We start from the raw sequence: 27311 nt of genomic DNA, 5'->3' as shown, positions 1-27311 counted from the left end.
TTGTTTGTTTGTTTCTTTCTTACTCTGGTGGTCTGTCTGTGAAAGCTCACAGGAATGTAATGTTGCCAATTCCCCTCCTCCTCCCACAGCTCCAGTCTATATGACAGTTTGTGTTATCTTTCTGAACAAATCAATTAATTATTAATGGCATCCGTCCATTCTTGAGGGATGATGGTGTAACATGTTTGGTTCAGAATCTGCAGCGTCTGTTGTGGCTAAAATGTCCCACTCAAGAGTGGCAGTCCCTACTGCCGTTTGGACATGTGAAATTTGAGGGACTTCGAACAGAAGCTGGTCTGTATCTTCGCTTTGTCCTCTTCCTGATTTGTTCTTGTGTGCGTTCGTTCTCTGAGAGCTTGATGCCATTGTGCACAGTTACTCGCCGCTTGACACAGTCATCTGCAATGATTTCCCAGCGACTTGGATTGATTCTGGTCTTGGTCAGGTCTCTCTTGCAGACATCATTGAAACAAAGATGCGGTCGTCCCACTGGCCTCACACCCTCCAGAAGTTCTCCGTACAGCAGTTGCTTTGGTATCTGTTCAGGATCCATGTGCCTGACATGTCCCAACCATCTTAGACGTTGATGACTCAGGAGTGCAAAGATGCTGGTTGTGCTTGCACGATGAAAGACTTCGGTGTTGGGTACTCTATCTCTCCAAGGGATCTGAAGGATCTTCTGGAGACAGCGGAGATGGAAGCTGTTGAGTCAAGATTCATGCTTAGAAAGAGTTGTCCATGTCTCACAGCTATAGAGAAGGGTGCTTATAACACAAGCATTGTAGACTTCTAATTTAGTTTTTGTGGTAAGCAGTCCGTTGTTCCATGCTCTGTTTTTCAATCTAGCCATGACAGATGATGCCTTTGCGATTCTGTTAGTAATTTCAGTGTCCATGAACAAGTTGCTACATATTGTGGATCCTAAGTAGGTAAAGTCATCAACTACATGGAGAGGATTGCCATCAATGCTGATGGATGGAAGGTTGGCAGTGCTCTGCGCCATGATATTAGTCTTTTGAAGGCTGATGAGTAGACCAAATTTTTCACAGGCATGTGATAATTTGTTAATTATATACTGCAGCTCATCTTCTGTGTTCGCTACTAGAGCTGCATTGTCCACATATAACAACTCATGGATAACAACTGTATTTACTTTGGTCTTGGCCTTGAGGTGAGCAATGTTGAAAAGATTTACATCAGACCTCATATGTAGATACACTCCCTCCTCACAGTCTTTGAAGGCAAATCTGAGAAGAAGGGAAAAGAAAATCCCAAATAATGTAGGAGCTAACACACACCCCTGTTTCACACTGCTATTAACAGGGAATGCTTCTGATGTTTTACCGTTGAAGCAGATGGTTGCTTGTGTTTTCTCATGGAAAGAGACAATTATCTGTAGTAGTTTATGTGGGCATCCAATCTTCTGCAACAGTTTAAAGAGCCCATTTCTGCTCACCAAATCAAACGCTTTAACAAGATCAATGAAATCAATATAAAGTGGCCTCTGCTGCTCATGATATTTCTCTTGTAGCTGTCTTAAGGAGAAGATGATACCTATGGTTGATCGACCGGGCCTGAAGCCACACTGACATTCTGGGTAGATTCGGGAAGCTAAGATTTGTAATCACATTAGGACGACTCTTCCATAAGCTTTCCTGGCTACAGTTAGTAATGAAATGCCTCGGTAATTGTTACAGTTATTTCTGTTCCCTTTCTGTTTATATATAGTAACTATCCTCGAATTTTGCATACTCATTGGGACATAACCTTCTTCCCAGCTGGTTGTGATAAGTGAATATATATGTTTGAGAAGAACAGACTCTGCAGGGATCCCATCTTCACCTGGGGCCTTTCCGTTCGCAAGAGAATCTGTGTCTCTACTAAGTTCTTCCATAGTAGGCATTGCATCTAGTTCTTCCATAACTGGCATTTGTTTGATGGCGTCACATGCATCCTTGCTAACTTCATTCTCGGCGGCATACAACTCGAGGTAGTGTTCAACCCGGCGTTCCATTTGTTTACCTTCATCAGTAATGACTTCACTCGTCTTGGACTTCAGAGGAGCTGTTTTTCTGATAGTTGGTCCAATTGCTTTCTTAATACCATTGTACATTGCCTTAGCATCCCCAGAATGGACTGCTTTCTGTATACCTGCACATAAATTCAGCCAGTAGTTATTTGTGCATCTCCTGGATGTTTGCTGTGCCCTGTTCTTTGCTTTTCGTAGGTCATCTCGAGTTCTTTCATTTGGGTTTCTTTGTAAGCCAGCAGGGCTTTCCATTTAGCCTCAGTGACTGGTTCCATTTCTTCCAAATTTTGCTCATACCAGTCCTTATTTCTTTTTCCTTTTATTCCATAGGCCAATATTGCTGAGTTGTAGATTGCACCCGAGAGTTTTGCCCATTTCTTAAAACATTCCTCTCTGCTTGCACGTTTCCTCCTGGGAAAGCACTTTCAAAATTACTGCCAAAATCCTGCTTTCTTTGTGTGTCATGAACATGTCTGTATTGACATGGTGATGACCCCTCGGTTTAGCATGGTAATATTTCTTAGGAGTGAACCTCAGTGTGCATGCCACCAGAGCGTGGTCAGTGTTGCAATCAGCACTATGATAACTTCATGTCAGTAGCACATTTTTGAGACCAGTACGCCTAGCTATGACTAAGTCAAGTTGATGCCAGTGATGAGAGTGCGGGTGTATCCAGGACACCTTGTGCTGATCCTTAAGCTGGAAATATGTGTTTGTAATGCAGAGTTCATAAAAGCAGCAAACTTCAAGCACTCAGTGACCATTTTCATTCATTTTTCCCACCCCATGATGTCCCAGGAAATTCGGCCATATGTCATTATCTGATCTATCTCTAGCATTAAAGTTCACTAGAATATACAGTGTCTCGGTGCTAGGTACCTTGGCTATTCTGTTGCTGAGTAAATAATAAAACAGATCCTTCTCTTCCATGCTGGATGATAAGGCGGGAGCGTACACATTTAGGATGTTGACAGTGCCACTTGAGGAGCATATTTTTAAAGCAATAATTCGCTCTGTTCCACCAGATGGTGGCACAGTACAGTCCAGGAGGGTGTTTTTAACAGCAAATCCAATGCCATGAAGTCTTGGCTTGTCTTGAGACTTCCCCTGCCAGAATATCCTCCCTGATAGAGCTCGCGTTTGGAAGCCACGTCTCCTGCAGTCCCGCGATGTCAACATTCAAACGCTAGAGCTCTCTGTCAATTATGGCAGTCTTACGGATGAAATCAGCCTCTTGGGCATCGTCAGTGTACCTTGGACACATGGTCCTAACATTCCAGGTGGCAATACAAAATAGTGATTTCTTTATTATTTCATTTTTGTTTTTAGTAAGTGTACTATATCAACCCACTTGTCGAAGATTACTTCTAAGCTCCACATACCCCATGAAGCAGGCGGATAGTGGCGGGACAGCACCATATTGGCTGGGGGCTGCCCAGTTTCAGGCGGGTGGTAGCTGTCCAATGAGATGCAATGATCTCTCCCACCGTTGGAAGTGGCCCCGGAAGACAGAGCTTATAACAAAAGGCACAATAGTAATACTACATCATTTTTGCATTATGCATAAGTTCTAGGTTCTTTCATTGCAACCAAGAAACTCAGCCAACATGTAAAATGATCTTTCCATAAGAAATTTATTCAGAGGCTCCCTAGATGTGGACTTGTTATCAGGCATACATTTAATATCTGTAGCCAATGTACTGCACATCCTTTTCCACCATTGTCAGATTTTTACAATCATTGTGTAAATTGTGCCTTCCCCTTGCACTGTATTCAAGATATTCACTATTTCTACTCATCGTGTAGTGGGAATGCTGAGTAGCAGATTGGCTCAACAAGAAAACTGTCACAAATATAACTTTTGGCCAGTAAGGCCTCTGTCAAAATTAGATACACACACACGCACACACAAATGCAACTGACACTCACGACTGCAGTCTCAGGCAACTGTGGCCTCAGTTTGCTGGAGACTGCAGCCACGCATGTGTGAGATGTGTTTGCGTGAGTGTGTATTGTGTGTGTGTGACCTAATTTTGACGAAGTTCTTACTGGCCAAAAGCTATATTTGTGACAGGCTTTTTGTTGTGCCTATCTGCGACTCAGCATCTTCGCTATATTGTGAGTAGGAACTTTCCTTTTCACAATATTGTTACATTGCATCCTGGATTTTCTATTGTTTGATATTCACTGTTTCTTTTATACAACTCAGTATTTTTACTGATGGAACACATAAGTGAGCATGTAAGTTGAGAAGTATTAACAACAACATTTTAGTTTCCAAAAAATATTTCTGCCTCTAGATCTACAGTCTACATCTCTCATTATTTTTTTTTTTTTTTTGTATTTGGACAAAGAGTATTTTCTTTGCTAGTGACTGGCTTCTCCAAAATATAATTCATATATCATTAGAGAATGGAAGTAGCCATAGTATGCTGCTTTCATAGTGTTAAAGTTCCCACTCTTAGAGGTAAAACGTATGGCATAAATTGATGAACTGAGTGTCTTATGAAGTTTTGTTGTTTGATAAGATCAGTTTACTGTGCAGTCAGCCCACCTGCAGGTCCAGGGGTTAGAACAGGCTCGAGGTATTCCCGCCTGTTGTAAGAGGCGACTAAAAGGAGTCTCACACATTTTGGCCTTTATGTGAGGGTCCCCTGTAGAGTTTGATCTCAATTTTTCAAAATTTTCCCGAAGAGCATACCAGTTGGGGGAGGGCACCTTACATGGTGCATGGTGTCCACCATGCGCTGAGACATCTTGCATCCTTCGTCGACGTGGATCTGCACTTCCACTCATTCTCCAGCTGTCGGGCAAGGTCACCCTCTTGGGTGCATTTTCCTCCATCCTCTGTGCAGTATCGCTTTCTGTACTGTTGACGAGAATGGACTTCTTAGCTCGTTTGTGCCTGATATCCAGCACGGTAGCCAGTCTGTGGTGATGGAGCCATGGGAGGAATGCCAAGCTAAGGATGGCAGCGAAGCTTATTCACCCCATTACCATGTATATATGAGAGTTGATGGGGAATCTCAGTTTTTTGTGGAGCATTTAGAGGACAAGTTTGGGGAGGTGGAACACTTGTTCAAAATGCGGCCAGGGTCGGTTTTGATCAAAACAGCATCCTTTGCCCAATCACGGGCACTACTCGCCTTTGACTAGCTGTGGGATGTTTCTGTTCCCATCATGCCCTGTAAAAGCTTAAATATTGTTCAGGGTACCATATTTCACAGGGACCTTCTTTTGCAGTCTGACGATGAGTTGCACCCCAATTTAGAGCAGCGAGGTGTCCATTTTGTCCGGCACATCCACCAGGGTCCAAGGGATAATCAGGTTGCCACTGGTGACCTCACCTTGGCCTTTGAGGGTAATACATTACCTGAGAAGGTCAAGGTGATGGTCTACTGCTGTGATGTAAAGCTATATATCCCTCCTCCCGATGCAGTGCTTTAAGTGCTGGAAGTTCGGCCATATGTCTTCCTGTTGTACTTCCAGTGCCACCTGTCGGTATTGTGGACGTCCGTCACATCCCAATACTCCCTGTGCCCTGCCTCCCATCTGTGTCAGCTGTGAAGAACACCATTCACCATGCTCGCCAGACTGCAGGATTCTCCAGAGACAGAGAAAAATAATGAAATACAAGACCCTGGACTGACTGACCTACACTGAGGCTAAGAGAAAATATGAGGCGCTACGTCCTGTGCATATAACGTCGACCTACGCCACAGCTATGACAACGGCTCTACTATCTTCTGTTCCGCTGCATACAGTTGGCTTTCAGAGCCATCAGACTCCACCTGCCCCATTGATTTTGGGTGGCACTTCCCTCCCTGTTGCTCCTGCACAACCTACTTCAGGAGCAACACCCCCCAACCATCGGGGACGACAGTCCCCACTTCTCAGCCAGAGAAGCGTAAGTCTCCTTCGGCTCCTCTCGCCAGGAAGGGATCCCTTGGGTCACTCCCTTCCCAGGTTCCTACCAGTGGCAAAGCTGACACCTGCCAGTGGCTGAAGCAACCACAGGTAGCTGGTTGTAGGGCTTCACAGTCCTCCTCAGTCCCTGAGACTGAATCAGTGAAGTCCTTCCAGCTGGACAAACCCAAGGAGCAGCAAGAGAAACCTAAAGGCAAAATACCCTCAAGAACCAAGGCACTGTGTTGGCACCCACACCGCCACTACCTACAAGCTCTGTGTCTGAAGATGAGGTGGAGATTCTGGTGTCCGTAGAGAACCTAGCTCTCGCTAGGCCCTCAGACACAATTAATGTCGATCGCACAGGTACTCATCTGGTGGCAGCAGGTGACCCTGAGGCATAGACTGTCTTCCCAATCTCACAATCACATAATCCTCCAGTGGAATTGCAGCGATTTTTCCACCACCTGGCTGAGCTACAGCAACTGTTAAGTTTTACACCTGCTTTCTGCATTGCTCTCCTGGAAACCTGATTCTGGTTCCTGGCAATGCGGATCCCTGCTCTCCGCGGCTATAAGGGATATTACAGGAACCTTAGCGACTACAATAGATTTTCAATTGAAGTTCATATCTATGCCCTGAACTCAGTACGTAGTGAACCTGTGCCCCTTCAAACCCCTCTTGAAGCTGTGGCTGTCAGGATAAGAACGACACAGGAAATAACTGTCTGCAATGTATATCTTCCCCCAGATGGTGCAGTACCCCTGAACATATTTGCTGCACTGATTGATCATCTCCTTAAACCATTCCTGCTTTTGGGAGGTTTTAATGCGCATAACCCCTGGTGCCATGCTTACTGGCTGAGGTAGGGAGGTCAAAAATTTACTGTAATAACTTGACCTCTGCCTCTTAAATACAGGTGCCCCCACACATTTCAGTGTGGCACACGGCACATATTCGGCCATTGATCTCTTGGTTTGCAGTCCTCGCCTTCTCCCCTCTATCCACTGGAGAGCACATGACGACCTGTGTGGTAGTGGCCACTACCCCATCTTCCTGTCACTCCCCCAGTGCGATAACCACGGATGCTTACCCAGATTTGCTTTAAACAAGGCGGACTGGAAGCCTTCACCTCTGCTGTCACCGTTGAATCTCCTCAACATGGTGCCATCAATGTTGTCGTGGAGCAGCTCACTATAGCGATCGTTTCTGCAGCAGAAAGTGCGATTCATTGTCATTTAGGGTACCCCTGGCGAGAGACAGTCCTGTGGTGGTCGCCAGAAGTCGCTGAGGCAATTAAAGAGTATCAGCGAGCTCTACAGCACCATAAGCAGCACCTTTCCCTAGAGCATGTATAACCTTTAAGCGGCTCCATGCCCACGTTTCCCAACTTATAAAACAATGGAAACAGGAGTGTTGGGAGAGGTACTTGATAACCATTGGGTGCCATACATTACTTTTCCAAGTCTGGACGGAGATCAGATGTCTTTTTGGGTACCAAACTCCAACAGGTGACCCTGGCATTAACGTCAGTGGTGTGTTATGTACTGGCACAAACGTGATTGCCGAGCACTTTCCTGAGTGCTATGCTCGAGCCTCTGCATCGGAGAACTACCTCCCGCCTTTCACACCCTCAAACGGCAGATGGAAATAAAGGAAAGTCCTCTTGTTCACAACACGCCACACTGAACCCTATAATGCCCCGTTTACAGAGTGGGAGCTTCTCAGCGCCATTGCACATTGCCCTGACACAGCTGCTGGCTCCGGAGCCGGATGGGATCCACAGTCAGATGATTAAACATCTCTCATCTGACTACGAGCAACATCTCCTCATCATCTTCTACCGGATCTGGTGCGATGGCGTCTTTCCATTGCAATGGTGGGAGAGCACCACCATTCTGGTGGTGAAACTCAGTCAAAACCTTCTCGATGTGGGTAGCTACCGGCCCATCAGCCTCACCAACTTTCTTTGTAAGCTGCTGGAACATATGGTGTGTCAGGAGTTGGATTGGGTGCTGGAGTCACGTGGCCTACTGGCTCCATGTCAGGGCGGATTTCGCCATGGTTGCTCTACAACTGATAATCATCTGTCCCTTGAGTCTGCCATCCGAACATCCTTTTTCAGATGCCAACATCTGGTTGCCATCTTTTTTGACTTATGTAAAGCATACGACCTGGTGACATCATATCCGTGCCATGGGTATGGGTGGGGTCTCTGGGGCCTGCTCCCGATTTTTAACCAAAACTTCCTGTTGCTGTGTACTTTTCATGTCCAAGTTGGTGCCTCCCACAATTCCCGCTGTATTCAGGAGTGGCAATCTGCAGGGCTTGTTGTTGAATGTCTCTCTATTTTTAGTGGCTATTAATGGTCTAGCAACAGCTGTAGGGTCGTCGGTCTCACCTTCTCTGTATGTGGATGACTTCTGCATTTAGCACTGCTCCTCCAGTACTGATGTTGCTGAGCAGTGACTACAGGAAGCCATTCACAAAGTGTGGTCATGGGCTCTAGCCCACGGCTTCCAGTTTTCATCTGTGGTGTCGTATGTCATGCATTTCTGTCTTAACATGGTTTGTACAGAACCAGAACTTTACTTTAATGATGATCCACTCACTATAGTGGAGACATATCGTTTCTTAGGACTGGCTTACGACGCCCCGTTGACTTGTCTACCTCACCGCCATCAGCTTACGCAGAAGTGCTGGCAGCACCTCAGTGCCCTCGCTGCCTGAGCAACACCAACTGGGATGCAGATCACTCGACACTGCTGGAGCTCCACAGACCCCTTGTTCAATCCTGCCTTGACTATGGGAGTCTGGTTTACAGTTCAGCAGCATCCTGAGCATTGCTTTTACTCGACCCAGTGCACCACTGTGGTGTTCGCCTAGTGACAGGAGCTTTTAGAACGAGGACATGTTGGAATCCCAGGCAACAAAGTTGCTGAAAGGCTGGCCAATCAGGCTACGCGGAAACCGCTTCTGGAGACGGGCATCCCCGAAACTGACCTGCATTCTGTCTTTCGGGTGTCTGTTTTTCGGCTTTGGGAGACGGCATAACAGTATGCGCAACAAACTGTGTGTCATTAAGGAGACAACGAATGCGTGGAAGTCTTCCATGTGGTCCTCTCGCAGGGAATCAGTTGTCCTCTGCTGGCTGCACATTGGCCATACGTGGCTATCACATGGTTACCTCCTCTGTCGCGAGGACCCACCTAGTTGTCGCAGTGCCTCACAAATGACGGTTGCCCACTTCTTGCTGGACTGTCCACTTTTAGCCACTCTGCGGCAGACTTTTAACTTTCCCAGCCCCCTACCTTTGGTGTTGGGCGACAATGCCTCAGTAGCAGTTCAATTCGTGAGGGTGGATTTTATCATTGATCTAAGTTTTGGTGCATGCCCTTTGTCACTATGTGCCTAGTGCTTGTAGGCTTGAGGTTTTAATGTGTTGCAGAGTGGCTGGCTTCTCATTTTTATTTTCATGGGAGCCAGCCATGGTAATCTGCTCTCTTGTTTTGATCTCTTCTACATGTTTCTTGCATCTCTGTGGTTTTCTTGTCTGATTTTGTCCATTTTAGTGTTTGTTGCCTTTCTGTCATTCTTGTGGTTTTCTTCTTTCTTTCAGCTGTGTTTTGTATGTCTCTATATTTTATTCCCACCCTTGATAAATTATTTTAATCAGAATGAGGGACCGATGACGTAGCAGTTTGGTCCCTCCCCCCGTCTTTTAAATCAACCAATCAACGAATCTGCAGTCAGTCGTAATGCCCAGGAACTTTGTTGTTTTAACTCTTTCTATTGCCTATGTGGCATATTTAACAATTAACTCTCCCTCAGTTTTGGAGTTGCAGTGAATTGAATATAGTTACTTTTATTAATGTTTAACGAGTTTGTTGAAATTAGACTATTTTTACTGAATTGATGAGAATATTGTTAATAGTTGTTAGAATATTTTCACACATATGAGCATCAATCATAATGTTGGTGTCATCTGCTAAAATGGTAAAGGTGCACTGTAGCTTTGTGCATTTTGTTAAAACATTTATAAATGTCAGGAACAGTTAAGGAACAAGAATGACCCATGTGGAATTCTGCATTTGATACTTCTCCATTCTGATAAGCCAGACCATTGCAAAGATCGTCTGTACTGTCTAATACTACTTTCTGCTCCCTGTATTTGAGGAATGACTATAATTACCTATTTGATACAACATAAAAAAGTTAGCTTTCTGTAATAATATTTCAAGATTTACACTGTCAAAGACTTTTAATAAATCACAGAATAATCCTGTTGACACCCTTTTGCCATTTGGAAACTTTATTTATGAAAGCATAGATTGCTTGTTAGGTTGACAAACCCTTCCAGAAACCAAACTGTGCTTTTGCTGAGAATATTAAATCAATAGGCTTTAGATGTTCCAAAATTCTTATATACATTAGCTTTTCTAGTATCTTTGAAAAAGCAGTCAGGAGAGAAACTGGCCTGTAATTTGTAACTTCTGTTTTTCATGTTTCTTGAAGAGGGGTTTCACAATAGCACTTTGAGTCTATCTGGCACAGTTCTTTGTTGTAAGGATGCATTGAAAATGTGGCTAAGTACATTACTTATAGAACCACAGCACTGTTTCAACAAATTGTTATACTTGTTATCTACTCTAGTGGAATTTTTATTCTTGAGAGAGGTGATCATTCTTCCAGTTTCAGATGTTGTGATAAGGGTAGTGCGTATTTAAACGATTTTTCAGGGAACATATTTTACATAAGACTTGAGTTTTCATTAATAGAGCCCTTGTTGAAAATAATGGCTGTGTTACTGGTATTGCATAGAGGATTTCCTTCATGTTTGATTTTGAAGACTATCGTTCTTCCTTGTCTCCCTTCTAACAATATGCGAAATAGTCTTTGCCTAATTATTAGAGGTGTCAGTTTCTGGTTCATAGTATAACACATTTGATTTTTGTATCAAATTCTTTAGGATCTTACAGTACATTTCTGTTGTGTCATTAGCTTTCTAGCTGCAAGTCCCATCTTTGTTCACACAACTGTTTAAGTCTCTTTGTGATACAGGTTTCTTTTTCAGGGAAGTATCTCTTTTTGGAAAAACCTCTTCAAAAGGAATGAGAATCGTTTATGGATATATTAAATTTAGTGTTAACCTCATCCACCTTGTGTGCTGGGCTCCATTCCATCAAGTTCCAGTGAGTCTCTAGTCATTAATATTAAAAATTTCCAGGTTGAGACACCTTTCTTGAGAGGTTTTCTGTCATGCAGAGTAAGGAGTTGTCCATCATGTTTTGATAGCCCATTCAAGAAAGAGATAACAGTGGATCTATGGCACATACTTGAATCTATAAATATATTGTTTATGAAAGTATGGCTCTTAGATTTGATCCTAGTGGGAAAGTCAACTACTCATTAACATTACATGAATTCATCAGATGTTGAAACACTTTTTTTTGTTGCTGCTTTCAGTTGAAAAGCTTACATTAAATTTTTTAGAAATTCTTAGGTGAAGGAAATTTATCCCTCAGTTTGTTTCATTTTCTGCAGTAAATAACACAAGGGTGCTTACTGTTAAACAATTTGTGTATTTTTTTTACATAATTTATTTTGCTTTTCAGAATGATAATAGTATCTAACAGTGGAAACTCCAGTTTGGAATATCAACAATATTAGGAAAAGGATAGATTGCTATTCACCATAAAGATGACCTGTTGAGTTGCAGCCAGGCATTCCGAGGAGACTGTTACACACAATAGTTTTTTACCAAAGCTTTCTTCAGCAAAGAAAACACACACACACACACACACACACACACACACACACACACACACACAAAGAAGCACATCCCACACACACAGCTAGTTACTGCTGACCACTACCAGTGACAGATCTGGTCAGAGCTGCTGGTGGTACTGATCATGTGTGCCTGAGGTATGTGTGTTTTCTTTACTGAAGAAGGCTTTGGCCAAAAGCTGTGATGTGTAACAGTCTTTTCATTGTGGCTGTCTGCAATTCAACAGGTCATCTTTATGGTGAGTAGCAATCTATCGTTTTCCTAATATTGTTAATAACAGTGTCTTCGACATATCTTTTATAGTACATGATTTTACTTGTAATTTCTGAATTGTTAAGTACAATTTTATGTTCAATATGAACCATGAATATATTGGCAAAAGTACTGTTATAGACATCACCATTAAAATGAGGTGCTTGTGGGAAAGTACAGTGGTGAGTACCTCTGTTAGCTCCATTATGTATGGAACACCCTTTTTTTCGTTTTGTGAAAAATTTTACCTCTCAAGGCTTGTGGACTCTTGGACTGGGACGTGTACAAGTTTGTAACATCAGATGAACAGAACATGACATTTTCAGGAATCTGAATATCTTTCACATGAGAAATTAGACCACTTGATTTTTTTAATTGTTTACTTTACCTGGGACACACATTCTGTGGTAGTAGTGTAATTTAGTTTTTGGCTAATCAAGTAACCTAAACTGTCAATACAATACACTATAGGCCTAATTGATGTTGCTACTTTGTGAACTTCAGGTCGAGACCTAAGCCTAAGTACTGTAGATTTATAACAATGCAATCTTCCTTTTGAAAATCATTAAATAAAAACTGCCAGTCACTTATGCATCCTTTAAGGTCTTTCTGAAAGGATTCAGTTAGATCATTTTCTAAGTTCTGTAACTTTTTTGAGTCAAAAAGTCCTAAGGTTTTCTCAACATACTCATGGTTGTACATAACAACCATAGTATTTCATTTATCTGAGTTTAATCTTAGAGCCTGTTCATCAGCAAGCTTGGAAATAATGCCATTTATTATGGAGTACTCATGCTTATTATATTTTTGTTCCCCTTTACACTCTGAATACTTTGAGTACGCTGCCTTATAAAGGTAGCTACTTGGTTCGACACTAAGTTGTTTTGTGCAGAGAAACTTTTGAGCTGATCTATAGTCAATTTGGTATTAACAATCAGTCTTTTTACACTTTTATTGCATAGTTTAGGAGACAAATTACATTTTAAGCTTTTTCTAACATTTGCATTTCACCAAAAAGTTGTGTCAGTTTGATTAACCACCTCATTGTAGAATTCAAAACAGAAATACCACTGAAAGCAACAGGAAACTGTTGTCAAGTTTGTGTGTGTGTGTGTGTGTGTGTGTGTGTGTGTGTGTGTGTGTGTGTGTCTCAGTTTAATGGTCTGTTTCTCTAAGTCATCAAACTTATCTACTAATTCAAGCACTGTATTAAAAGTAAAGCATCCTTTGAGTGTAGATTATTTTTTAAGTTTATCACCATACTCCCATTACATTGTCTATCTTCTGATGTACCTGATATTTGTAACTCAGTTGTTGACATGTATTGTCTGTTTATTTTGAAAAATATGTGTTAGGTACACAAGGGTATATATTGTGATGTAGGAGGTGTAATTAGATGAATGGCGAACACTAACTTCACTTAACGAAGGTTTATTCAGCACTTGCACATACAAGAGCGCAGAGCGAAATGCCTCTGGCCATAACACAAATTGTATGTATGCAGTTACAGAACATTCCAGTACAGTGACTCTTGACATTTGTGGATACTTCAAGAATGTGCTCGAAACGCATATTGAAATTAAAATTTTACAGTTCAGGCGAGTTTTGAACTCGCAACCCACCATGCAACATTATAGTATCATAACCACTACACCACAGTGACTGTGCTGCTCAGCTTCTTCTGCGACAATGCTCGCTCCTTAAGAGAACAGCATCTTAGTGTTGCGTCCTCCTAATTCAGGAACAAGTCATCGGTCCTGCATACTCTGACTCCCGATGACTGATGTTCGCCCTGGCAATAATCTTGTTAGAACTTACTTTGCCACTACGCTCTCTGTCACCTTTGCGCTTGTTGCCTGTGGGCTGGAGCTTCAAATTTACCCTGGGTTGCAGGATCCTTATAAGGCTTCATTCGAAGGACGTGGACCGTATCTCTGATCTTTCGTCGTTTTGTGTCAGCGTCGAAATCTTGAACTTTGTAAGTAACATCAGACAACTGCCTTACAACCTTATAAGGTCCAAAGTAGCGCCTGAGGAGTTTCTCAGAGAGACCAGCCTTCCGACCAGTAGTGAAGATCCAGACGAGATCACTGGGCTGGTTGATAACAGGGTGGTGGCTCGCGTCATACCTTCGGCGATCATTTTCTTGAGCCTGCAGCGTGCAGAGTCAAGTTATCTGCTGAGTTTCCTCAGCTCTGGTTAACACCTGGCCGATGTAGTTGTCGTCCACATCATCAGGATGTAACGGAAACACAGTGTCCATCATGGTAGTCACCTCTCGCCCATGCTCCAGAAAAAAAGGCGTAAATCCTGTGGTGTCTTGTTTGGTGGTGTTGTAGGCAAATGTCACAAAAGATAGCACCTCATCCCAGTTGCTCTGCTCAACATTGACGAACATTGATAGTATGTCGGCCAAGGTTTTATTAAGGTGTTGAGTAAGCTCGTTAGTTTGCGGATGGTAGGCAGTCGTCAAGTGATGAGTAATGTTGCACCAACGGTTTATCTCTGTCACAAGATTTGATTGAAAAACTTTCCCTCTATCCATAATTAACAACTTATGGGCACCGTGTTTTAATACAATGTCTTCCAAAATGAATTTGGCTGCCTCGAATGCTTCAGCTGTTTTCACGGCTTTTGTAATCGCATAGCATGTCAGATAATCAGTGCAAACAGTAATCCATCTATTGCCACTAGCAGACATTGGAAATCCTCCGAGGAGGTCAATTCCAACATGCTGGAGAGGCGTTTTGGATGGTGAAATTGGTATGTCGGCCAGGTGATTTCTGAGGAACTGCCTTTCTCCTCTGGCCCTCTCTACAGTGTGACACATAGTGACGGACACTCCTAAATAAACCCGACCAGAAAAATCTCTTGCAGATCCTATCGTATGTCTTAATAAATCGTAAATGTCTGGCCTCAGGTGAGTCATGGAATATCTGTAGAACATCTAAGTGCATGTGTTTAGGAATCACTCGTAGCCACCTGTTTCCAAATGAATCACAGTTTTTTTTTTTTGAAGTAATCCATTAACTACTGTCCTTTCACATTTTTTGACCGATTTAAGGCAAGCATAATATGAGATGTCTTGGCGTCCTTCTTCTGCTCAGCAGAGAGATCGTGGAGTGCAGCAAGACAGTCATTAACTTCATCAAAGTCTTGATTGTCTTGCACTGGGTTTCTTTAGAGACAGTCGGCATCTTGGTGTTTTCTTCCAATTTTGTACACTATGGTAATATCATACTCTTGAAGACGAAGCGCCCACCCAGCGAGTCATCCTGTTGGGTCCTTAAGACCTGTCAACCAACAAAGTGGCCTTCCATAGAGATACTGTCGAAATTTGCACAGGGCCCAGATCACAGCAAGGCATTCTCTTTCTGTAGTTGAGTAATTTCTCTTGGCTTTTGTAAGTGTTCTAGAAGCATAGGCTATAACCTTTTCTTTTCCATCCGATACTCACACCAGAACAGCACCGATCCCATACCCACTGGCATCTGTGTGTAGTTCTGTAGGTGGTCTCTCATCATAAAGACCAAGTACAGGGTCAGTCGTCAGAGCTTTTCGCAGCACATTGAAAGAATCTTGTTGTGCACCACTCCAGATAAATTCAGCATCATCTTTTAACAACTCTTGGAATGGTCTGGCTCTGATACAAAAGTTTTTGCTAAAACGACGGTAATAAGAACATAATCCAAGGAAGCTTCTCACATCTCTAATACCTTTAGGGAAAGGAAATTCCCTTATAGACCTCACCTTTTCTGGGTCTGGCCGCACACCTTCGTTTGACACAAGGTGTCCAAGTATTTTGATTTCATTTGCTGCAAAGAGACACTTTCTTGGAGTAAGCTTCAGTCCGCCTTGTTGGTGACACTTAAGAACAGCCCTCAGTCTTTCTATATGTTCATCAGATATTTCTGAGAACACTATAATGTCATCTAAATAACAAAGACACATCGTCCGCTTCAGGTGATTTAAAAGATTATCCATCATCCGTTCAAAATTTGCTGGTGCATTACACAAACCAAATTGGCATTACCTTAAACTCATACAAGCCCTCAGAGCTGAGAATGCAGTTTTCTCACAATCAGCCTCATCTACTTCGATTTGCCAGTATCCCAAGTACATGTACATGGTTGAGAAAAACTTAGCCCCCTTCAGATAATTAGCATATCGTCAGTTCGTGGAAGAGGATAAATGTCCTTTTTAGTTATCTTATTAAGCTTCCTGTAATCAACATAAAAGCTCCAACTGCCATCTTTCTCCCTGACAAGAACCACTGGTGATGAACATGGGCTCCCTGAAGACTTAATGATGTCGTTCTTCATCATTTTCTCTACCTCATCGCGAATTATACGACATTCCATTGCTGACACACAGTATGCTCTCTGGCTTATTGATTGATGGTCTCCAGTGCTAATCTGATGCTTCACTGTCGATATGTCTAATTTGCTCTTCACCTGTGGACTGAAGCATTCAGAGAACTCTTGAAGAATGGAAAGTAGCTTCTTTTGTTGTTCCTTAGTGAGATCCGGTGATAGTCAAGCTAGAAAATCTTGTCTCGTAGTGGTAGTGCTAATTTCACCCACAGACTCAGCATGGGAGGTTTCTATGATGCTCAGCTGTTCTGCAGTTAACGGCTCAGCATTTGCTATGCACATGCGTCTTGGAAGGATCTGCGGTTCTCGGCAAAAGTTAATTATCCACAATTCACCGAATCCGTTCTTAAATGAGATGACAGAGGCTCGAATGACCAAGTTATTCTTCAGTAGTATGCTTCTCTTACATTCCACTGCAAGATCTGTGGGTTGATGCATGGCATGACACGTGACAGTTACCTTCCTAGTGCTGACTACAAAAATGATCACTTCATCCGGCACACATAGTCTCCACACACTCGGATGCGCATCTTCTTGTCCACAGTATCTCATATCGTCTAGCATAATCTTTGAATGACCACAATCTATAATTGCCTGAGAAGCTTTCAAAAAGTGCCATCTGAGAATGACGTCATGACTACACTCTTGTTAAGACAATAAATTCTAAGGTCTGTATATGGCCACTTAATACCCACACCAATGACACATCTTCCTGTAGGTTTTACATATTTCCAATTAGCCACCTTCAGCAGAGATGTTTTGTTGTTGACGAATATGGTTTTCTGCAACTGGCTACAGTACTTGTCCAAAATGACTGAATATGATGCTCCGGAGTCCACAAGAGCTTGGGCTGGTCAGCCATCCATGAGGATATCTACATAGTTTCCTATCATTTTTGTAGTGATCGACAGCAGAGGATTTTTCTCTTCGGTGACCTCACCTCCAAGGAAGGTCGCACCCTTTAGTTTTCCATGTTGTGGCAGCTAGGTGATCGGTTGGAGATTCTAAACGGTGATGGAGACCTTGATCGGCATGTTGGGGAGCATCCTCTCCGGCAGCTAGCTTGTGGTGATGGTGACCTATGTCGTCCTTCACCCACATCTTCTTGTTCATCTTCATCGTCCCGGAGTTGGCGTCGGCTAAGATAGGTCTGCTGTCTTCTGGTGTGGGCGTCATCAAATATCCGTTGCCTTTCTTGACAATAGCGCAGCACATGTCCCGGTCATCCACAGTGGAAACATACTGGTTGGTTATCTTGGGTCGTCCAGATATCAATCTTCCTTGGTGCCCAAACAAGTTCCTCATGCGGCATTGTAGGAATGTAACTTTGCATGGTTCTTGAATTTTTCTCTATTTTAAAGGGAAATGAAGGACGAGAGATTGGGTTCAATGTCTGTTCCACTTCCTCCCTTATGACCTCTTGAAGTGTCTCAGTTTTTTGCTCGCTGTGCAATTCCAAGTGCCTTCTGAACTTCCACTCTCACTATCTGTCTAAGAACACTTGTGAAATCAGTTTCTTGCTCTATCACAGACATCAATATGACATTTGGAAGCCGTTCATACCTGTTGTGTGTGATTCTTTTTTGATCCATTGGCCCAATATACTGGCACCATTTTATGAAGTCTGCTGTCGAAACCTCCTTCAGGAGAAGAGCTTGATACATGTCCTCAGCAACACCCTTCATGAGATGTGCAACCTTATCTTCCTCCTCCATTCTATGATCCACTATTTTACACAGCTCCAAGATGTCTTGAATGTAGAATGCTGTAGTTTCTCCTGAAAGCTGTGCCCTGCACTTTAATTTATCTTCAGCCTTGCACTTCTGTCATTGTGTGTCACCAAAATACTTGCGCATTTCCGCCTGGAATGCTTCCCAGCTTGTGAACTTCTCCTCGTTGTTCTCATACCATTACTTGGTAGTGCCCTCCAAGTAGAAAAATATGTTAGCCAAACACATGGTGTCATCCCATTTGTTAAATTTGGCTATACGGTCATATACCTTCAGCCACTTGTTTGGATCTTGGCCATCGTCTCCAGAGAACCCAGAAGAATGTCTCATGTGGTGCCACACAGTTGCAGTCATTGTATCATCCTCTTCTTCTTCTTCTTCTTCTTCTTCTTCTTTTTCTGTCTCCAATAGATTGCTATCTGTTGAATATGGCTCGAACTCTGGTTTCTTGCCATGTAAACAGCGGCTCTGTCGTGGCCTGATTGGAGCCACTGTGTCGTCGATAATGTGCGTTATCACAAGTCCCAATACCCAGTGCCACCACCAGAATAATGTCACATAGAAGAATGTGTAATTAGATGAATGACGAACACTATCTTCACTTAACAAAGGTTTATTCAGCACTTGCACATACAAGAGTGCGGAGCAAACTGCCTCTGGCCAGAGCACATACTGTATATATATATAGTTACAGAACATTCCAGTACAATGATTCTTGACATTTGTGAATACTTCTAGAATGTCCTCGAACCGCATATAGAAATTGGAATTTTATAGTTCAGGTGAGTTTTGAACTCACGACCCTCCATGCAACGGTCTAGTATCATAACCACTACACCACAGTGGCTGTGCTACTCAGCTTCTTCTGTGACAATATATTTGTTCCAACCAAATGTGTGTGGGGCTTTGTTACACTTCACTTACGATCACCAAGTTTCAGAAGTGTGTGGGGGAGAGGGGGGGAAATAATAATAATGAGTGGTCCTTTTTTGTTTTATTATGTTACAGCGGACTTCGTAGTGCCATAGTATTAACTGTTATTATTAGATTACTTTTATCTAATCATTTTTGTTTAACGTTGAGTTGCCTGGTAACTATTATATATTTAGTAGTGATTTTATATTGGTATTGTCAAAGGATATGAGCAAACCAACTGTTTAGAGTATGTACTATATTTTGTTACATATCTGTACATCTGTCTTCCATTACCAGTCATCTTTGATGTCTGTTTTTTAGTATTTGCTCACTACATCACATCAGTTTTCAATTGCTATCTAATAGGTTACTGTGCATCACTGTATATTCTCTAATAGAATGTCATATGTTATGCTGAAGATCGACCATGTTAATGAATGCATAGTTCACGTGGAAATGATATATGAGGTAGTCTTCTTTTGTAGGTTCAAGGGGCAGTCAAATGAGAACCAAACACCTGCCACAATGGGCCCATGGAATGGTCCAATTCCAAAGTAATCATTACATATGTTAAGAAGTTTATCCCACTGAGAGACAAGATGATCAGTTCCTGTTTCATAGGAAGCTGTCAGTCACTGACAGACACACAACCATGCCCACTCTTACACTTCCTTGATCAACTGAAACCAACATCCACTCATGTCTTTCTTCAGGTCACCAAAGATATGAAAATCACACATTGAAAGACCCAGGCTGTACGGAGGATATTGCAGTGTTTCCCAACCAAATCGCTGAAGTGTAGCCTTTGTCCAGTTGGCAGTGGGGTCCAGGTGTTATCGTGAAACAGGATGATTCTGTCCAACAGTGTTCTGACAGCCTGACGAGAAACGGCAAAACCAACAATGGAAATATCCCACATCTCCTCCACCAAAGAAATCCAGAGCTGTTCGCACAAGTTCTGGGAAGGTCATGATGAGCTTTGACTGTTGAGCCCCTCTGCTTGTTGAGATCCATGATCGTGGAACCACTATCAGTGCTCAGTGCTATGAAGACATTTTGCATTTTGCAGAAACTGCAACGCATGATAAAGTCGAAACACCCAGCAATACTGTTGGATTGAATCATCCTCTTGCACGATAAAACCTGCCCCCACACTGCCAATTGGACGAAGGCTACACTTTGGCAATATGGTTGGGAAACAATGCAACATCCTCCGCACAACCCAGATCTGTCAGCATGTGATTCACATATTTGGTGACATAAAGAAAAACATGCATGGATATGGGTTTCAACCATGCATCAGCGGCCAACCACATTCTGTGACACAGGAACTTATTGTCTTGTCTCCAAGGGGGGTAAATGTTCCAGCACGTGATAATTAATTTTGAATGGAGCCATTCAATGGTCTCATTGTGGTGGGTTTTCACTTTTCATTTGATTGTTCCTCATATTACTCTTGGTTGTCCACTAATCTTACCAGGTTTTCGTGTGTTTTTTTCTGTAGCTGCCTTTTTCTTTTCATTGATGCAGCTGCTGTGATGATGCTGTTTTATCGAAACTGGTTGTAACAATAAAGAACAATTAATACAGCTTTGTGTCATGCATTTTCTGAAATACATAATGGCTGTCGGAAGTAATCTGGAGGAAAAAACGTACAATGAAATAAGATAGTTATGGTCTCTGCTTGTCAGGAAATGTGTGATATCCTCACTTGGAGGCTAACTTTCACTTGTAAAGAAAACCATTGCATATAAATCATATGTATGAGCTGCAACTGTCATAAAGAAGATTTTGCAATTTGCATGAGCCACAGCTGGTTGTGTAATATGTGTGTGCTGTTTCTACTTAAACTCTTTCCATTTCCTCTTAAAGTCTTTTTGGCTGTTTTCGTTCCCCCTCTGTAATCCCTAATTGAGTAATAACCACAAAGGTGCACAAGATTTATCATGGATAAAATAAAGTAAGGCTTGACTGACTTCACAGTAGCAAGAGGCTGGATAAATGTAAGAAACTAGGTGCATACATGATTGTGTGTCCTGACAGTTACAGCTTTTTTGAGGTAGGACAGGTAGATCATTTAACATACACTATCAGGAACACACAGCATCTCTGTAATTATATCTACACCATAAATCACTTTGTTACCATAACTAGTCTTTGTTACAATAACCTCAACTGGTGAACAGCTTTTTCTGTACTGTTCTACAGCTGGGTCAATGATCCTTTGCTCAAAACTGCTTGAGGATCTCATCCAGAGCACGGTTTTGTTTCACTTTGTCATGATAGTCGTTGATACCTGCTACAGACAGGTGAAATCTACAATATTCCATTGCTTTTAAAACAAAATTTCATCCACTAGCAGCAGCTGTCACGGAAACAACATTCTGTGACTGTGCGTCAATTAATTGGGGTTTAACTCTGAGGCAGCACATTCACACACAGCAAGAGTAGTGCACAACTCAGATACAAGTGACACAGGATCACCCCACACATTGGAAGCTGAATCGTGGTGAGTTTTGTAGCTGCCGAAAATCTGACTGGCTGAGCTATTTCAGTCAATCTAGATCTTCCCTCACACAGCAATGTTTGGCGCAGCACATTGCCATTTGGTCAACAGGCTCATTTATGTGTGTTGGCCTTAAAAAGTCTGTAGTTTTGACTGAGCCTCAGTTGTATACCTCAGGCTACAACTCTGGGAAAGACCATCCACACTCATACGACAAACATACCTAATATACATTCACATTTATATCTAAAAAGAAAGTTGTAAATAAAATAGAAAGAAACTTCCACATGGGAAAAATATATTAAAAACAAAGATTCCAAGACTTACCAAGCGGGAAAGCGCCGGCAGACAGGCACAATGAACAAAACACACCCACAGAATTACTAGCTTTCGCAACCGATGGTTGCTTCTTCAGGAAAGAGGGAAGGAGAGGGAAAGACGAAAGGATGTGGGTTTTAAGGGAGAGGGTAAGGAGTCATTCCAATCCTGGGAGCGGAAAGACTTCCCTTAGGGGGAAAAAAGGACAGGTGTACACTCGCACACATACACATATCAATCCGCACATACACAGACACAATCATACATATTTAAAGGCAAAGAGTAAGGGCAGAGATGTCAGTCGAGGCGGAAGTACAGAGGCAAAGAAGTTGTTGAAAGACAGGTGAGGTACGAGCGGCGGCAACTTGAAATTAACGGAGGTTGAGGCCTGGCGGATATCGAGAAGAGAGAATATACTGAAGGGCGAGTTCCCATCTCCGGAGTTCGGATAGGTTGGTGTTGGTGGGAAGTATCCAGATAACTCGGACAGTGTAACACTGTGCCAAGATGTGCTGGCCGTGCACCAAGGCATGTTTAGCCACAGGGTGATCCTCATTACCAACAAACACTGTCTGCCTGTGTCCATTCATGCGAATGGACAGTTTGTTGCTGGTCATTCCCACATAGAAAGCGTCACAGTGCAGGCAGGTCAGTTGGTAAATCACATGGGTGCTTTCACACGTGGCTCTCCCTTTGATCGGGTACACTTTCCGGGTTACAGGACTGGAGTAGGTGGTGGTGGGAGGATCCATAGGACAGGTTTTACACCGGGGGCGGTTGCAATGGTAGGAGCCAGCGGGTAGGGAAGGTGGTTTGGCGATTTCTTAGGGATGAACCAAGAGGTTACGAAGGTTAGGTGGACGGCGGAAAGACACTCTTGGTGGAGTGGGGAGGATTTCATGAAGGATGGATCTCATTTCGGGGCAGGATTTTAGGAAGAGCCACATTCAGAGTCTGATCCAGTCCCGGGAAGTATCCTGTCACAAGTGGGGCACTTTTGGGGTTCTTCTGTGAGAGGTTCTGGGTTTGAGGGGCTGAGGAAGTGGCTCTGGTTATTTGCTTCTGTACCAGGTCGGGAGGGTAGTTGCGGGATGTGAAAGCTGTTTTCAGGTTGTTGGTGTAATGGTCGAGGGATTCAGGACTGGAGCAGATTCGTTTGCCATGAAGGCCTAGGCTGTAGGGAAGGGACCGTTTGATATGGAATGGGTGGCAGCTGTCATAATGGAGGTACTGTTGCTTGTTGGTGGGTTTGATGTGGACGGATGTGTGAAGCTGGCCATTGGACAGATGGAGGTCAACATCAAGGAAAGTGGCATGGGATTTGCAGTAGGACCAGATGAATCTGATGGAACCAAAGGAGTTGAGGTTGGAGAGGAAATTCTGGAGTTGTTCTTCACTGTGAATCCAGATCATGAAGATGTCATCAATAAATCTGTACCAAACTTTGGGTTGGTAGGCTTGGGTAACCAAGAAGGCTTCCTCTAAGTGACCCATAAATAGGTTGGCATACGAGGGGGCCATCCTGGTACCCATGGCTGTTCCCTTTAATTGTTGGTATGTCTGGCCTTCAAAAGTGAAGAAGTTGTGGGTCAGGATCAAGCTGGCTAAGGTGACGAGGAAAGAGGTTTTAGGTAGGGTGGCAGGTGATCGGCGTGAAAGGAAGTGCTCCATTGCAGTGAGGCCCTGGACGTGCGGGATATTTGTGTATAGGGAAGTGGCATCAATGGTTACAAGGATGGTTTCTGGGGGTAACAGACTGGGTACGGATTCCAGGCGTTCGAGAACGTGGTTGGTGTCTTTGATGAAGGACGGGAGACTGCATATAATGGGTTGAAGGTGTTGATCTACGTAGGCAGAGATACGTTCTGTGGGGGCTTGGTAACCAGCTACAATGGGGCGGCCAGGATGTTTGAGTTTGTGAATTTTAGGAAGTAGGTAGAAGGTAGCCGGTTGCTTCTTCAGGAAAGGGGAAACCATTGGTTGCGAAAGCTTGAATTTTGTGTGTATGTTTGTGTTTGTGTATCTATCGACCTGCCAGCGCTTTTGTTTAGTAAGTCACATCAACTTTGTTTTTGGATATATTTTTCCCACGTGGGATGTTTCCCTCTATTATATACATTCACATTTATATGACATTTGTACCAATTTTTGAGTGATGTAGAAAGTCCTGAATGAAGTATTCTGTTGAGCGCAGATCTTGATGAATCAGTCAGAAAAATGGGTCATACATACACAGGCACAACTATTCTACCACTCATTATGTGGTTTTGTCATAAAATCTCGATTGCATCCATATGCTTAAAGGGACAGATTTATTACCTACATACTCTCCAAAAGCACGTGAGGTGATCAGGGTACATTGCATACAATGTCACTAATTTATGTTTGCGTTATGCATGTTAGAACAATTAGTTATCACAAACAAAACTGCAGAATAACTGTAGATGTTGTGGGGACAAATGGTAGCAAAATAAAACATTTTAGCCTGGACAGAGCTACAAGTTGGCACATTTAATCTAAATGTAGAAATCCTGGAATAATAGAATTGCAGAAAAGAATCATTAGAAATGTGTGCTGTACATCCAAGGCAATCATGTTGCACATTATTTAAACATCTACAATTATTAGTAGTTACCTCCCCACGTACGTATGATATTATCATCTTAGATAGCAATTTAGAATTGTTCATTGAAAACTAATTTGATCATTCATATAATAAAATGAATAAAGATAATTTTTTGCTCAAAAAAGTAGAGTGATTGCACCTTAATTATTATAATCTAAAATTCAGATTGTTCGTAAATTCAATTTACAAACCCTAAGGAAATGTAAATGGTGCTAAGTGTATAGTAATTTTAATTTGAACTTGTATACAAGAACATATAATTTTCCATCTGATCAGCTAATCAGTGCAGTAACTATATCAAGTGCTAATTACAGTAGCAGCAACAGAATTTTGTTTGGAATATAAGGGAAGAAGAATGGGCCACATGAGTTCAGTAAGCTCCAGGTATACATTAGTGTGTAGTATCATTACCATATTAGTCAACAGGTTACCAATGTAAAGGAAGGATGTTTAGTGTTTAACATTCCATCAACAAGAAGGCTATTTGAGATGAATCACAATTCAAATGGGACTAGAATGGGTAAGAAAATGGACTGTGCCCTTTTGAAAGGAACCACCCTCACTCACATTTGCCTTAAATGATTTAGGGAAACCATGGAAAACCTAAATCTGAATGGTGAGATGGATATTTGAATCCCACTCCTCTCTAATGAGAGCCCAGTTACTTAACCATTGTGGTACATCATTTGGTAGCTATGAAATATAGTCAAAGTTTACAGAAAAAATTGTGCCAGTCTTCTACCAAAAAGATGCAGGCAAGTGGCACACAATGTTGTTGTTGCTTTTTTTTTCCATGCATATTATTTCATTTTCTTTTTCATTCCGTTTTTCATGCCTAAGGAATTTTTAGTGAAAATTTTGAAGTACTCTGTAGTATTCCAGAACTAGTAAGAAAGAAGCAATGTCACAAACTATTATTATTATTATAGACTGTACCATTAAATGATTCTGTGAGTGCTGTGCCACATTAGTGGTGCACAAAATTCGTTTGTTAGTAGTTTCAACAGTGTAGAAACTACAGATAACATTTCTCTTCCACATCATCAAACAGCAGGGCCAGGGAATTGATCAGCTCATTCTACATAAAATTGTGATGGAACAGTTTGAATGAGCTCTGCAACATGGAATTAATTTACTAACTGACTTGTTGGTGATACAGTAATATTTATAAAAATATTATGAAAAGGATAGATTGCTACTTACCATAGAAAGTAGACACTGAGTATCGGATATGAACAATGAAAAGACTGCTATTCATTTGTGCTTGTCTGTTACTCATCATCTTCTCTGTGTGGTAAATGTATACTAGTCTTTTCATTGCACCTGTCAGCGACTCAGCGTCTCCTCTAAATGGTGAGTAGCCGTCTATCATTTTCACAATACTGTCAGTAGTCCATAGTGGACTTTCTATTCTTTAATAATGTTTATAATGGGCCTACATATTTGAGGTTAGTTCATTTGTTGTTAGTATTTTTAACAATAAATTTTGTTATGTTTGTTAGCTTCATTAGCTACTATGTCACAGTATCTGCTGTGAAGAATGTCAAGAACTTTTCATTTTCAGATGTCCCTGTCAAAACACCCAAACTGAAACAAGCTATTAACACAAATGCGCATATAAGTAATTTGAAGACCAGTAATATTCAACAAGTGTTGCGGTTAACATCTGTATCTGGCAACCCACGATCTATTCTTCTACCTGTCAAATTGAATAGCTTATCAGACGTAAAAACAATTAAGATTATTAATGCTACAAGCACAAATCTTCCAACAAAAAGTCCTCGCAAGACAGCAAGCAATGGACTTCACGAAAGTGGTTCAGTTTTTGACGTACAGACAATGTGTGTGGAAAATTTTGTGCCAGCTGATGATATGTCGAGTAACTGCTCATCTAAGGGAAGCCATTCTGAAGAAACTGGAGATGAGTCAGACAGCAGTTACCCAAGACTGGAGCTGACAGGTTGGTGTATGAACTTTTGATGTGTTTCAAAAAGTACAGCTATAAAATTATGAAACAGAATTGCTGGCCCCCAGACTACCTTCAAGAGGTAAGATACTCAATATTGTTGATAGACACACATAAAAATAAAAGAAAACATCCTAGCTTTCAGAACTATTGGTTTCTTCCATGGGGCAAAGGGAGACATGGGTTGGGAAAGGTTAAAATGGATTGGCACTTCAGTCAGACTTGACAACAAGATGAGGGAAACAGCTTAGTGACAGCTGGTGGATTCCTCTCAAACTCAGGGTCTGAATGACCTGCCTTCCTTGTTAACATTTCTCACTCCTCTCCAAGGAAGGAATTAATAGTTCTGAAAGCTACAACATTTTGTTTTGTTTTGTGTGTTTCTGTTGGCAACACTAAGTGTTTTGCTTCCAGAAGGTAAGTGAAGGCTAGGAGTTTTGTCTTTGTCTCATAATTCCATTACATATTTAGTCAGTCAAGTGCAAGAGTGTGCAAGTATGTTGTCATTAAATATCTTACTATTACTGCCTATACTAATTTGACTAATTCATTGTTAGATGTGGATAACTTCTCCAAATTATGTTTCTTAATAAAAATGAGTAGGAAGCGTTTATTGTGATCGCATTCATTGATGATTCCTTTTCAATGCACGAGCTGTACCCACCTCTGAGGTCACTAATGCATGCTTATGTGGGACCCGGGGGTAAGTTGGTTTGAATCCTGATTGTGGAAGACATTTTCACTGCTAGTGTTTGACCAGCAAGGGAAGGAGAGGTGGTGGTGTAAAGTTCCTGATCACCAGGTGTTACACCATTGTCCTGGTTTCAGTACCAAACCCCTCTGCAGTATCTAATGAAGTGTGGGCACGTGACCCTGTTGATGGGGTTCGTCCATTTGGA

At 42.1% G+C, this 27311-nt stretch overlaps 1 protein-coding gene across 1 annotated transcript in view; it reads left to right on the top strand.

Annotated features, from left to right (window-relative positions):
- The window catches only part of LOC126281333 (uncharacterized), an 81585-nt gene that overhangs the window by 17667 nt on the left and 36607 nt on the right, over nt 1-27311 (top strand). Inside the window, exon 3 of the mRNA XM_049980210.1 lies at nt 26011-26406. Coding sequence (XP_049836167.1) covers nt 26011-26406 — 396 coding nt within the window. The remainder of the gene's footprint in view (nt 1-26010; nt 26407-27311) is intronic.

Source organism: Schistocerca gregaria, chromosome 7 (genome assembly GCF_023897955.1).
Source record: "Schistocerca gregaria isolate iqSchGreg1 chromosome 7, iqSchGreg1.2, whole genome shotgun sequence".
In the NCBI taxonomy this organism is placed as follows: domain Eukaryota; kingdom Metazoa; phylum Arthropoda; class Insecta; order Orthoptera; family Acrididae; genus Schistocerca; species Schistocerca gregaria.
Note: the sequence above shows the minus strand (reverse complement) of the source record. Positions and strands in the feature narration are given on the sequence as shown.